The 15,708-nt window shown below is 38.5% G+C and overlaps 1 protein-coding gene across 2 annotated transcripts in view; it reads left to right on the top strand.

The window, feature by feature from the left end:
* The window catches only part of LOC127803248 (protein MRG1), a 51,480-nt gene that overhangs the window by 6,747 nt on the left and 29,025 nt on the right, over positions 1-15,708 (top strand). For both annotated transcript variants that reach the window (XM_052339347.1, XM_052339346.1), the window contains exon 5: positions 8,346-8,381. In XM_052339347.1, coding sequence (XP_052195307.1) covers positions 8,346-8,381 — 36 coding nt within the window. The remainder of the gene's footprint in view (positions 1-8,345; positions 8,382-15,708) is intronic.

Here is a 15,708-nt window from a genome sequence, read left to right on the forward strand (position 1 = left end):
CATTGTCTTTCCAAAACCTTTCAATTTCAACCTCCCCTTTGTTGTTTGAGCCAAGAGTTTCCTTTTGTTTATCTCCTTGATTCCCTTCCACCCAAAATATTTGGGTGTACGATCTTTGCCCATAATCCCAGTCTTACTCGCGGAAAACTCAATTCCGAGACTTATAAATGCATCTTCCTTGGCTACTCTCTCACTCAAAATGAGTACAAGTGCTATTGCCCTTATTTTAGATGATTCTACATTTCCTATGATACCATCTTTTTGGAGAATCAACCCTTCTTCCCCAATGCTTCTCTTTAGGGGGAGAACTCAATCGAAAATCATCATTGGGATCCATCTATCTCCCTTCGAATTTCTCTTTTGCTGCCTAAGCCCATATCCAAGGATCTCTTTGTCCAACAATTTGAATCTAGTCCCAGAATGGTGACTGATCAAGGGGGAGAAGCTGGAAAATCATCTCAAGAGGAGCTTATAGTCTACTCTAGAAGACACAAGTTCCTCAAGAAAGTACACCATTGGACCCGGAGCTAAATCCAGTGGAAGGCACACATCTTGAGGAAGGTAAGTGTACAGTTGATGATCTTGATATGCCTATTGTCGTAGGGAAAGGAATTAGGTTTTGCACCTAGTATCCCATATCCAGCTATCTTACTTTTTCTAAGCTCTCCTCAAAGTTTAGGGCATTCACCTCAAAACTGGACCATGTAAAGATCCCTAAAATGTGCATGGAGCTCTTCAGGATCAAAAGTGGAAGGTTGTTGTAATGAAGGAAATGACAGCGTTGAATGAGAATAAGATTTGGGATATTGTTCCTTTGCTCAAAGGGAAGAAGGCTGTGGGGTGAAGGTGGATCTTTACCACAAAACTGAATGTTGATGGACATATTGTAATACCCCATATTACATGGTGTTAAAAATAAATAATTTTTATTATTTTGAAAGGATTTCGGGTGGTCCAGGAAACCCAAGAGTCGGTTTCGAGAAATTAATTAATGAAATTTGCCGAGTTGGCGGCAGGGAGTGCCCCCAGGACTTGGATATCCAGGGAAGAGGGCAAGAGATTGGTGAGCGTCTCGAGATGAGGATAATGATGCTGGAAGCGGTCCGATCGGGAATAATTTTCAGAATAATTTCGGTATAAGCCCGAATGGGTCCCAGTCCCAAATGGTTGCAGGGGACGTCCTGGAACCTGAGGGGACCCTAGGGGTGGTTCGGTTTTCTGAGTAAGGCAACCTTGAAGTGCTTTCGGGTCGAATAGAAGTCCCGTGCAGGCACATGGATGAAATCGACATTTTCGAGTAAAAGTTGATTATTAATTTTGGAAAATCGAGATTTTAAGTGGCTTAAGAGTAATTAATTAAGGCATCAGAGGGTTTAAGTGCTATTTATAAAAATCCTCAAGTGTAATTAAAATTCCTTAAGTGGAATTAATGTGAAATTGGGGGATTAATATAAATTATATATATATAAGTATATAAGCGCGTGTGTGTGTGGGGAAGCTTCCTAGTGTACGCCTCTGCCATTTTTGAAATGGCCGAGAGGAAGCAAACCAGGGAGAGATTAGAGAGCGAGAGCCGAGCGAGAGAGATTGAGAGAATGAGAGAAATCCAGAGAGTGAGGCGAGGTCGATTGCTGTGGCGGAGAAGGCAGCGACCAGCGGCGTCCATGGCTGGTTGCAGAGGCTTGAGAAGGCGGTGTCGATGGTGGTCTAGCAAGCGTCGATGGCGAGCGAGAATGCACGGAGGCAGCCGACGGGGTCGCGACCATCAGCGATAGAAGGCCATTGGGTCGGTGAGGACGACTGGATGAAGCTGGAGCGGCCGGTTGTAGCGGCTATGGCAGTAGTGGGTGGAGCTGGAGCAGTCGCGAGGGGCTGGTGGCGACCATGGCAGTGGTCAGCGAGGCCAGTGGAGGCTGTTGCGGCTGCTAGCTAGGCCGAAGGCGACCCAGGATGGCCGAACAACAAGCTCCCCAGGCGTGGCCATGGCGGTCGTGCTGAAACGGTAGCGCGCAGGGGCGGCTCACGGTGGAGCTGGGCGACCAAGCGACGATGGGGCTGGCCGTGGTGGCGGCTAGCGACGGCGAGGTCGGCAGGCGGAGTGGCCACGGGGCCGTCGGGTGTTGCAGAAGAAGCAGGTGAAGAAGAAGATGCAGCGAAGAAGATGAAGGAACATGGGCGAGCGGGAGGTGAAGAAGAAAGGAAGAAGAAAGAAAAAAAAAAGAAAAAAAAAAGAAAAAAAGGATAATATGGAAAATAAGGAAATAATAGGAGAAAATTCCAGAAAAATGGGGAAAAGTTCTGGAAATTAAATTGGGGCTTGAGGAGCGTGTTGGAAGCTCGAAAATGAGATTTTGGGCACAAATGGCAGCTCGAGAGGCAACGTCGGTGTGGGCGTTTTTTGAATTTTCTCTCCAGATGAGTCGAGGTAAATTAATATTTCCTTCCTAAATTATTTGCATTAAGTGAGTTAATGTAGAATAATTATTTGTTGGATTAAACCCTTGGGTCGGGGTTGTTTGGAAATTATTGACGACTGGTTTATGTCGTGGTTGGTTTTGTTTGGAGATAGTGTTAATGAGTGATTTTGCGGTGTAAGCAAAAGCAAAGACATCGGTTAATGTCTGATGTATGGTTGGTTTTTGTGTGTTTGCCTCTAGGTTCGACCGGGAAGGCTGTGATCCTAGAGGAACTTGAGATTCAGGCTGGAATTCGTGCCGATATAGAGATGAGGTTTCGAGCCAAGTAAGGGATGGCCCCATGTGGAGGTGGCCTTGCAAGTTGGTAAATGTGTTTGATAATATTTTTATGTTACATTTGCATGTAGTGGTTAACACTTGCGTGATGCGATATCTAGTGGACCTGTGGCCATATGGAGGACTAGTGTTGTGAGGGCTGATAGGTTAATGCCTCAAACCTTGGAGGGTTGTGAGGATGAGATGGCCTAGCCTCATTTGCATGCATTGGCATACATAAATATGGTTATATTCATATTTACATACATTGCACCCTTACTGAGTCTTTATGACTCATGAGGTTTACCTCGTGTAGATGTTGCAAGTCTAGATGCAAGCAGGGATGGCGCCGGGAGGCTGTTGTGGCAACTAGCGGTGTTGCCTGAGTTGTGTATTTTATTATCTCTTTTATGTAGCCATGTGGTGTTATGTATGTATACCCTTGTGAGTAAATGTATGTGCTGTTGAGCGTAGATGTATCTAATTGTTGTAATCATATCAGTGTGATAGATGATTGTGAGTCCGCGTGATTTATGTTATGTACGTATACCCAATACTCAGCAAAGTGTTATTATGCTAACTTTGTACCTGGGTCACATTTGGCTTGCTATGAGGCGGGTTGAAGAGAGGTGAAGCTCACTCGGGTTTCAGGTCTCAGTCCGCTGTGTTTTCTTGTTTGATTTGGGATCGATTCCTGAGTGGAGCGAAGGGAAGGATGAAGCCTAGTTCCCACCTAGGGCGTTTCCTGTTGAAATATAGTCCAACCCTTCAGTTGTGGTTCGTCGGGTGAGTAATCCGGTCGATTATTTACCGGTGGCGCTCATAAGTGGGAGCGAGTCGTTACACATATAGACAAATACAAGGTGAGATTGGTTGCTCAGGGGTATGCTTAGACCTATGGTATAGACTACAAGTAAACATTTGCTCCTGTTGCCAAGTTGAATTCTATTAGAGTTCTTATCTCTCTTGTTGCCAATCTAGATTGGGACTTACACCAAATGGATGTAAAGAATGTATTTCTGAATGGGAACTTGGAAGAATATGTATATATGAGACTCCCTCCTAGATTCGAAAGGGACAAAGCAGGCATGGTGTGTAAACTGAGAAAGTCCTTGGATGGATTGAAACAATTTTCCAAAGTGTAGTTTACTCGATTTAGTACAACTAAGAAGCAATTCGGCTACACTCAAAGTTAGGCTGATCATACTGTCTTTGTAAAAAGGTCGAAGGATGAGAAGAGTATTATACTGATCGTCTATGTAGATGATGTGGTGATTACTGGGGATGACACACAAGAAATCATCAGACTCAAAGATCAATTGTAGGCATAATTCAAAGTGAAAGACCTCAAGCACCTATAATACTTTCTTGGGATGAAAATTGCTAAAAAGGGCATCTTTATTTCCCAAAGGAAGTACATCCTGGATTTGCTGAAGGAGACAAGAAGGCTAGGTTGCAAACTTGTGGGGACCCCTTTAGACCAAAATTGGAAGCACAAAATTACCAGAGAGGATCCACTAGTTGAAAGAGAGAGATATCGACATCTTTTAGGGAAAATGATTTACTTATCTCTTACTAGGCCTAATATTGCTTATAGCTTCAATGTGGTAAGTCACTTCATGCATGCTCCTACAAAGAGACATTTAGAAGATGTGAGTTAGATTCTTCGCTATCTAAATAGTACTTCAGGAAAAGGTTTATTATTTAGGAAGAATGATCGACGAGGTGTTCAGTGCTATGCAGATGTAAACTGGGTAGGTTCAATTAAAGGCACAAAATCCACCATTGGGTATTGCACAAGAGTATGGGGAAATGTGGTGATTTGGAGAAGCAAGAAACAGATGGTGGTTGCAAGAAGTAGTGCTGAGGCTGAATACAGGGCAATCGCTCAAGGGGTGTGTGATTTAATCTGGATTAGTAAGTTACTGTAGGACCTATCTATTCCAATGGAAGGGCCTATGAAACTATTTAGTGATAGTAAATTTGCCATCAACATAGTTCATAATCTTATTCAACATGATAAGATGACACACGTGAGGATTGACAAAAACTTCATTAAGTCAGTGATTGATAGTGGGACATTCACTTTGCACTACGTTCCAAGAAAGTGATAGGAAGCTGACTTTCTTACAAAAGTCCTGTCAAAGCTAGACTTTGAAGCAAATGTTAGCAAGTTGGGAATGATGGATATCTATTCACTGGCTTGCGGGGAAGTGTTGGAAGATTGGTAGGATCAAATTAGATCGGGAAGATTATCAATACTTCCTTTTGCATCATTTCCTTTCGTAGCTGATTTCTCTTTCAAATTATTTCCTAGTTTAGAGATTTAGTAGTTAATAGTTTCCTTAATTTGTTCTTTCTTTGGCCTATATATTGTTCTCTTAGCTAAGGATTGTATCATCGGAGAATATATTATCAATAAACATAGAGATTTCAGTTACCATAATTATTAAATGACTTCTGCACTGGAAACTGAAATTTTGAGTGTCAAGAGTAGCTGTATACCTAATATTTGGTTGATGGAGCAAATATTTGGCTGATCATTCTGGATTTCCTGAATGTTGAAGTTAAAAAGAAGTTGCAAAATATTAATTCCGTGTCATTTACTACCTATTTTTCTTTTTTTATTTTCACACTTTGCAACTCCTTTGTTTCTTTCACTTTTTTTCTTTGATTATCACTTTCCTTATTTATCTTCTTTGATCTCCTATTAGGGAGCAGTTACACTTTACTTGGAATGTTATACCCATGCCTAACATGTATTTGACACTGATACTCATTTGACACTTTGAGATATGCGTTGCACGTACCAAATGGTGTGTGTTAATTTTTAATTGTTACTTTTATTTTTGGACAAGTCTAGAATACACAACAAACAAGCGTGTTAATAGGTGGGGACAAGATGCACATGCTCGAGGATACATTGGAGTTCTTAATAGAATTAGAATTTTTTTTTTGGGGGGTGTGGGGGAGGGGGTAAAATCTTCAAAATCATTAAATTTTTTGTTTAAAGAATAAAAAACACAATTGAGCCTAGTTACAACTCTAAAAAAGTAGCTACTTTGTTCTTTGTTTATATGGAACAATGTTGATATTATTATGGATTCAATGGTATCTTTAAGTGTAGCAGTTCTTGTTAATGGGTTGTGTAGACCTATAAATATAACAAAAAATATATGTCGACTTGAAAACCACATGATTAATTAATCAGAGTTTTGACAATTTTACCACTTCTTTATAAAAAATTCTCATTTTACTAGCCTTTTGAAGCTATTTCCCAAAATGCCACCTTCCCCGCCACCCAAGTGCCCTGTTGGAGGTGGGTGCCAGTGTTGTTGATTTGTTAACACAAAATTGCTTGTGGCAAAAGTGGTCCTGACTAAACACTTGAAACAAAAATCATCCAAATATTATCATTTGTAATGTGGCGCAAGCAGCTATTACTATGTGATTTCATTTGCTAATTGCAAACCCAATTCCCCAAATTGAATTCCCTCTCCAATTCCAAGCTCACATTGAAGGAGAAAAATTACATCCAGATGGAGATTTTGATAATTTCACTATTTGTTACCAAAATCACAGGGTGGGGTTGGCTCAACCACCCAAATAATTTCAGCCACAAAACCAACGGAAAATTCCACCATTGCACTCTGAAAAAACCACTCAACTGGATTGTATTAAGGCCAATATTATGACCATAGCGAAAGATTCATAAGCAAATTGTTCTTAAAAGGTGGTATTTTGAGAAATAGATTGAAAAAGGTGGTAATTAAGAATTTTTATTAAAAAAGATGGTAAAATTATCAAAAACTCAATTAATTGTATCAAATACTTAAACTCAAACACAACCTGTTTATTACATGGATGACAGATATGACCCATATAACCAGTTTAACTAATTAAGTGTTAACACATGACCTATATAACTCTTTTAATAAAATGTATCACGACATGACATGACCTGTCACAAATAATTCATTTAGTCATTTACACATTAAAAATTAAAGCCTATTTACATTTAATATAACTCAGCAACATGACAAATTAAATATATAAACAACTATAAATCTAATATAAAAATAATTCTATTTATATATTACAAAATTGAGAATGATTCATTGCAATATAATGTGAATTCTAATTCTAAATTTCCAGCAATAAATGGGCAACAATTTACATGAAAGCTAGATTTGAAATTATACTTTTAACAATAAAAATAAATGAAATAATTACCATCACTTGTTAGTCACTGCACACCAGAATTTATTTACATATTTTAGTTATTATACATATTTCTAGAACTGGTTATATGGGTTCTTTTGGATCAAGCAGTTTAAATGGGTCAGAGATGACATGGTTAACTTGTTTAATTTTGTTCATGTCTTTTTTGTGTTAAACAGGTCAACTCGAACCTGGCACGTTTAGTGTCAAGCTTGGCTTGACCCACACCAGCTATTTTGATGTCATCTCTGAGTCGTGTGCCTATTTGCCACCCCTATTGTTGGAGTAGTAGTATTTTTAATAGTTCTGTGTATTGTCATTATTATGAAATAAATGGTATGTTAATATTGGATTAGTGATGCATTTTTCATATTTTCAGAGGTTTTTGGTATGTTTATGAACGCTATTAATAGAAACAATACAAATAAATATCTTTTGCTATAACCTTGCTGTATTCATATCATTATTTCCCCCCAAATTGTTATATCCTGTGTCCATCATTGAATATCTGTACCCATCATGGATATTTTCTCTTATATTCTGCTTTCTGGTTTAGTATGCTTTTTACGCCATTATTTCCCTTCTCTTTTTTATTTTCTACACCCTTACATCATATGTGCAGAGAAAGGGCAACGATTTTTTTTCTTTGTATCTGATTGATGAAATTTATGAGAAGGAATGCTACATTAAATGTGGGAATGACAAGAAAATGTAATATGCTGACTGATCCAAGTAATTGTAGTTGTGTTAATTAGAGAGGAAATAAGATTGAACTGGCCAACATGGTTTGTACTTGTGCAACAAAAACAACTCACCCCTTGAGGGAAGTGATGCGCGAAATATTTGAGGGTAATGCAACGCCATAGATAGTAGATACGTTTGATCAGGATTTAGATAGTATGGTAGCATCTAGAGATGGTATGGTAGCATCTGAAATTATCTTGATATTGAATTGTCTGATCCGGGAGCATATTCTTGATTTATAAATGTTTTTATTTTCTTAGCTGTTTAGCTCATGGGAGGTATTTATATTATTTGGTTTTAGTAAGTATTTATATTATTAGCTTTAATAAGTTGTCATGTGACTTCTAAATATAGATGGATGGCAAAGATAAGAAGGATTCATTTGTGGTCAACAGCTAGGTTTTATTCCCACCGTAAACCTAGTATAAATAGCCTTTTGATACACTTTATAGGAAGTTGTTTTTACTCTAATATAACATTTCAGGTTTCCATGAACTCTAATTTTCATATCATCATTCCACCTTTGATTTTACATTGTTCTAGCCCAAATTCTATGCTTGTTTTGTTGATTCTTCCCCTGTTTTATATTTGGTATTTGCTTTATCACTTTATTTGTTGATGCTATTTATCTTTTAATGGAATTTGCAGAGGCAAAAATGGATAAAGAGGATATAAAGAACAATGGTAAGTAATTTTTTTCTTTCTTTGTTTTCCTTTTCTTTGAACTTCAATTAGTCAGTATTTTTGTTCAATAGATGGGTTCTTATTTCTCGATCTATGTGTTTTCATGTAATGTGATAGGCTCTAGATGAGAGTCTATCTTACTTCAATTAAACAAGAGAAATACAACATGAAAACAGCCTATGCTGAAAAGCAAAAATGGACTTCTGAGAGGTCGAGAGGTCCATATTCTCCCACTATTCCCACCAAGATCTCCCCCCAATATTCTCCTAGCCTCTCTTATTTATAGTTTGTTATCTAGCGACACTCCCCTCCAACGGCCCCAGCTATCAGCCATGCTCCCTTGGCTGCTCTTCCCCTTTTTGCCCTTCAACTGTTTTTGTCACTTTTCCCCTCTCCCAATATCCTATTCTACCCTTTGCTTCTTCCCTCCTATTTCTTTGCTGGTACATGTGACTAACAAAGGTCCTATCATTACTTCCGCCCATGAAACTCACCTTGTCCTCAAGGTGAGACTCCACCAAATTACCAGTTTTCCATATTTTTGTTGGCCCCAGATTTTTAAGATTAGAAGCAAATGGTGCATAGTGATAAGGATAAAACCATTGCCAAGAACAAACCCCTTCATAATAGTAGTGCATAACCCAACATAGGCCTTCTGTGTACCTCAAAACAACATCTTTCTGTATCATCTCAAGCTCCTCGGGAGTTTTGACACAAAACTTTTCTTCATAATATCTCTCTTTCCATCTTGGCTCCCTAATTTGTCCTTGTCTTTCTTGGAATTTTCAGAGTTGAAAACGCCAGACCTCTCTCGAAGCAACTCTTTCAGTTTTGTTTTCAAGTCTTACTTATTTTCGTGTGCCTCGCTTTCAAGATTTTTCTCTGCTTCTACAATAGCAGCACCAAAAGTGGACCCAGAAGACATGCGTGCAACTTTCTGTGCTCTTAGACCATTATGTAGTCCAGTCTGCTGAAATGGTGAAGGTGAAGGACCTAACGCAAGACGAGAGCCATGATATCGAGCAACAAGGACGGCAAAATCAGGTTTAACTTGAGGTTCTATATAGTCAAATATACACTGGAACACCTCATCAAAAGTGGTAGGAGATGGCTGGACCCTTCATGGCGCCACAATCATCGGTAAGATGCCCTCCTTGGACATTACCAGATCCGCCGTCCTTGACATCACATTTCGGATCTTCGTCCTCAGCTGGTTGAATGCCTTGGTTGCTTCCCGTCTCGTCTTGAACTGGATGAAGCTGTAGCCCTTGGTCTTGCCCATGACCTGGTCGAAGATGACGTTGTAGTCCTTAATCTCGCCGTATGACTCGAAGGCAGAGACTGAGGTTTCTTGCGTCGTGTCCCACGCGAGGCCGTAGACGACGAGATATGTCGGGATCTGCGGCATCGCGGAGGCGAGTGAAGAGGAAGGCGTCGGGCACGGCGGCGCCGACAAGGAAGTTAATCCGTTGGTACTTGGTGTAGGGCTCGAGAAGTTTCTGGATCTTCTCGGGCTTTGTCTCACCGGAGGAGGAATCATCGTTGGCATCCGAATCGGACTGAATTGGCATCGCAGTGTCTTTGGTTGGGACTGGAGCTTGGTATTTCTGAAACTTCTTCTTCTTCCTGCATTTCTTCTTGACGCTTTTGCTGTCATCTTGTGGTCGTCTAGTTATCGGTTTTTTCTTCTTCGCCTTCCCCTTCTTCGCCATTGCTTGAGCAGAGATGCGATGGCAGCGCCCTATGGCTTCGTCTTTCAGGTTTGCTTTCTTACTGACACGTATCTCTCTTTGTCTCCTTCGCTCCCATTGGGACCACAAAATGGCCCCTCCTTCGAAACCTAGAGTCGCGGACTCCCGTTTCTCTGCCTTTGTCAGCTGGGTTACAGGGAGGTATCGCTCAGCCTGAATAGCCCAACTATCTGAGTCATCTCCTTCAATCATCGGCATCTCCAGGCATCGACCCCTTTTGTCCAACCTCCCATGGATGTTGTACTCATCACCAGTTTCTTTGTGCCGATTTCCCAATTCCAGCGTGGCCTTCTCAATGAGGGATGACCCCATCTGTAAGCGCTCGCCAGACTGTTTTCCCTTCCTCCCTTTCTCTTGGTCCTCCCATCTCTCCTTGTTCTTCCTCTCCCGTTCTTGCTCTTCCCACATCGTTCTCATCCAAGTGAATTGTTCCAGCAAGCTCGCTACCTTCTTCCCCACCAATTGAACCTCACTCGTTATGGCATCAATTTCCCGTTGCATGCCTTCCATCCTCCCAATTCACCTACTCGGTCGTCAAGCTGACCATTAGGATCGATGATGCTCTGATACCAAATTGATAGGCTCCAGATGAGAGTCTATCTTACTTAGATTAAACAAGAGAAATACAACATGAAAACAGCCTATGCTGAAAAGCAAAAATGGACTTTCGAGAGGTCCACACTCTCCCATTATTCCCACCAACATCTCCCCCCAATATTCTCCTAGCCTCTCTTATTTATAGTTTGTTATCCAGCTACACTCCCTCCAACGGCCTCAGCTATCAGCCATGCTCCCTTGGCTGCTCTTCCCCTGTTTGCTCTTCAACTGTTTTTGTCACTTTCCCCCTCTCCCAATATCCTATTCTGCCCCCTGCTTCTTCCCTCCTATTTCTTTGCTGGTACATGTGACTAACAAGGGTCCTATCATAATGTTTAATTATATTGAGGTAAATCAAGCATGGAAGTCTTAGATTGTTCATGGAAGAGAGAATATAATTTTGCGGGAGGAAAGTGAGAGCTATCATGATACATTTCTCAATTCCATGTGGTCATTATCTCAAAGCCTGAGGTTTTGTGGCTTCTCACTTCTCAGTTCTAGTGATGATTATGTATCTGGAGCCTCTAGCTTGATGTCAGGGATAATATTTCTTCCCAATGTCAATTTTCTGCTTAACTCTTTGTCAGGCTCCTTTCCTTACTTGAAATGGAGGAAAAAGAATTAGACGCTTTATCAAGCGTGGTTGATATATATAACTGCCTAAATTTCATGTATAAGGTATATTGGAATTGTATTTTTTTATATTTCATGTTATAACTTTTTAAATCTATATGGTGTTTATAGATTTAGAAGAAGCTAATTGATACTTTCCTTGAGAGGTCTTGTGGATGGTTTTAGAGAAGAAATGAGTCTGAGTTGCTTATATACAAGTTATTGGAGATATGTATCATGGAGCAAAAACACATGTCAGAACATGTGGGGGAAATATTGAGGCTTTTCTAATTACAATTAGATTACTTAAAGGATTTACATGAAGCCCAAATAATGGATGAACCCCCTAAACATGTTCAGGTAGAGGGTGGTGGGTGCCTTGGTGTATGTTATTTGTGCAGAGAGTATTTGAGAAGAATAGTAGAATTCTTATGATTGTGAAAACATGATCGATACAGCCCTGTTTGTAGTATTAGGAGTGCATAATAGCTCTTTTCTAAGAAAGGGAAAAATATTAGATATATTCAATAATATATATGCAGAATCAAGGACTAAAATAGGAAAGAAATCTGGTTATTAAGAACTGACAGCCTGTCTGTAAAATCAGAGATTGATTTTTAGAAAATATCCTGATTTGTTCTTAGGATTTCCGAATCCATTTAGGGAATCTAATACTCCCTCTTAAGTTGGTGAGTGAATATCTTTCATTCCCAGGTTGCATGGCAATTCCTCGAACTCACTTGAAGCCAATCCTTTTGTCAACACATCTGCCTTCTGATTTTTGGATGGCATGAACATAATACAAATCAATCATGCTTCCAACTTCTCTTGTATAAATGACGATCTATCTCAATATGTTTTGTTCGATTATGTTGTACCTGATTATGTGCAATGTTGATTGTAGACTTGGTTCTCACAAAACAATTTCATCAATCCACTCTTAGTAATTTTCAGGTCATCAAGAATAATCTTCAGCTACAATAACTCACATTCCAAGAGCCATAACATGGAATTTTGCCTCAACACTTGATCTTGTAACTATATCCCGTTTCTTGCTTCTCCAAAACAAAGGCTGACTTAAGCCTAGGTGGGGCCCTAGGCAACAACTATTTTAGTGGTCCTTTACTAATATAAATACATAATAAAATTATTGAAAATTTATTTTTCTTGTTTCTTGAGATGCAAAATCATTAATTAAATTTTTGTATTCAAGTTTAGAAGGTAAATCTTTTTCAATTGACAATATAGCCAAATTACTTAATTTTTTTGTGACATAGTTGAACATAAATAAGATTTTATTAATTTTAATTTTGAAAAACTTCTTTTTGCTGAATTTATAGTAACATAAATGGTTAATAGTATCCTATAGTTGTCCATGCATTTGGAAAATAGTTTACCTCGTTTAGAAAATTTAGTATCGCAAGTGGTGTTCTTATTTCTATGGTTATAATTTCTTTTAAAACTTTTAATTCTTAAAATAAATCTAAACCATCAACGTCAAAGAGCATGTCATATTTTAGAAAATTTTCAAGATTTAAACAATTTTTCTTCAAATTATGGAAATACTTTAACTAGATTGGGTGTTACATGGACAGTAGGTTTAGGTCTATGGATAGATTAGATTTATTTGGACCAAAAGTCAAATTAGACCTGTCATATGATAGATGGAGTATATAAATTGGAATTTGTTGAAAATTGGATATCTTATCCCATCCAGTTTTTTGGGTGAGAAAATATATTATAATAAATTTAACTTATAAATGTAACATAATAGTAATTTGTCTAATTATAACTCCAGATTTATTTATTATTTTAGATTGTTCACACCACCAATGATCATGGCTATCTACTCTCATTTTCAATTTTTATATTGTTCTAAATTAGGTAGGGCGTCTTTTGTGTTAAACCAAATTAATGTGAGAAATACACTATTGGATGAAGTTTTTACCGATGTGAGAAATACACTGTTTGATACAACTTCTGCCAAATTAAACCAATTTTTCCTTGCTTGCCTCCTTTTCTCATTTTTTTTTGGGCCCCACCCTTTTTGGGGGCCCTAGTTATAGGCCTTAGTGGCCTATGCCTTTAGCCAACATTGCCAAGACACAAGATTTCCTCCTAGAAAGGTACGATAAGTAGTATTTGAGTAAACCCGCATAATCAGCATCGGTATAACCTTCAATAGTTAATCCATTTCCTGAACTAAATGGTATTCCTGTTCTTGGCATTGACTTCAAATAACTGAAAATTTTTCTCACTGCCTGCATGTGTTCCTTATTTGGATTATGTATAAATTGACTTATTAAACTCACTGCAAAAACAATATTAGGTCTAGTGTGGGATGGATATATGAGACGGCCAACCAACCTTTGATATCTACCTTTGTCAACTAATTTGCAGTTCGGATCTTCACCAATTTTGAAGTTTGGTTCAATTGGTGTGCTTGCTACTCTACCACCTAAAAGACTAGTTTCCTTTAACAAATCTAAGACATACCTCCTTTAAGAAAGAAAGTTGCTGTCTTTGGACTATGTCACCTCTATCCCTAGAAAATACTTTAGCCTTCTCAATCTTTAACCTCAAATTCCCTTGTAAGCTAGTCCTTTAGTTGCTGCTGTTCCACATTATCGTCTCTAGTCACTATAATGTTATCAATGTACACTAGAAGCATTGTAACTTTTCCCTTAGTAGTATGTTTAATGAAATGTGCATGGTCTGCTCTAATTTGCTAATATCCTATCTTCTTCTTGGCTTTAGTGAACTTGTCAAACCATGTCTTGGGAGATTGTTTGAGCCCGTATAATTCCTTTTTTACTCTATTTGTGGCAGCCTCATTAAACCCTACCCTAGTGGTGGCTTCATAAAGACCTCCTCCTTTGAGTCTCCGTGGAGGAAAGCATTTTTACATCAAATTGTTGCAAATCCCATCCAAAACATGTAGCCAAGGATAGCAAATTCCGTAGAGTGGTCATTTTTGCTACTGGTGCAAATGTTTTCAAATAATTTATCTCATAGGTTTGAGTGTATCCCTTAGTTACCAATTTGACCTTATATCTCTCCATTCTACCATCAGCCTTGTATTTCAGGTTAAACACCCAACTACATCTTATGGGTTTCACTCCTTTTGGTCTTGGCACCATATCCCAAGTTCTATTATTCTCTAATGCTCTCATCTCCTCTTCCATAGCCCATGCCCAATTCTTATCTCTGAATGCATCCTCAACTATTTTAGGAATCTTGAAATAAGCTGAATTTTTGAAAGCTTACTTAAAAAATTATTGAATCCGAGTAGAGGTATTTATACAAGTACAAAATATCTGTGCTATCCCTTAGAAAACAACAATAAATTCAAATTTAGATAACAATAACTAATTTTTGAAATGCTAGAATTATCTTCTGCTTTCAAGTTGTATATTTCTCTTGAATTTTGGAGCTTATCTTATCTTCTAGGCTGCCTCATCTTTTAAATCTTGAAGTCTTATCTTATTTTCAACCACCTTATCTTTCATTTTTAGACTTGAACACCCAATCTCATTGTCCAACACTCACCCTCAAGCTGGTGAATAAATATTTGTCATTTCCAGCTTGCCAATTAGTGATTTGAAACCTAGTCTTGCCATGGCTTTTGTAAACACATCAACCACTTGACTTGTTGTAGGAATATAGGATAGAGTAAATCCTCCCTCAGTTTCCCTCTTTATAAAACTTCGATCTATTCTCACATGCTTCATTTGACTATGCTGAATTGAATTTTTCACAATACTAATTGCTGATTTACTATCACTATATACCTTTGTTTGTTGTGACAAAGGAAAATGTAAGTCTTCTATCAGCCTTTCTAACCAAATCACTTCACAAATTCTTTGAGCTATAGCTTAGAATTCTGTCTCAGCTCTACTGCGGTCAACAACTGATTGCTTTTTACTTTTCCATGTGACCACATTTCTTCATACTTTAGTACAATAAACTGAAATTGACCGGCCATCTTCAATAGACGCTACCCAATCTGCATCAACAAAGCCCTCAATTCCTCTCTGCTGTTTTCTGAAATAACAATCCCTTTTTAGGTGTCCCTTTTAGATACATTAGGACATGAAAAACAACATTCATATGTCTTTTGGTAGGAGAATGCATATATTGACTTATTACACTCACTGCATAGGCTATATTTAGCCTTGTAAGGGATAAGTAGATTAATTTTTCTTCCAACCGTTGATATCTTTCCTTTTCTACTGGGGCATCATCATTAATTTCTCCAGATTTTCAATTCTTTTCTAGAGGTGTTCCAGCAGGTCTACACCCTAGCATATTTGTTTCTTTCAACAAATCAAGTGTATATTTTCTTTGTGAGATGAAAAGGCCTTCTT

The sequence above is a fragment of the Diospyros lotus genome, chromosome 6 (genome assembly GCF_014633365.1).
Source record: "Diospyros lotus cultivar Yz01 chromosome 6, ASM1463336v1, whole genome shotgun sequence".
NCBI classification, from domain to species: domain Eukaryota; kingdom Viridiplantae; phylum Streptophyta; class Magnoliopsida; order Ericales; family Ebenaceae; genus Diospyros; species Diospyros lotus.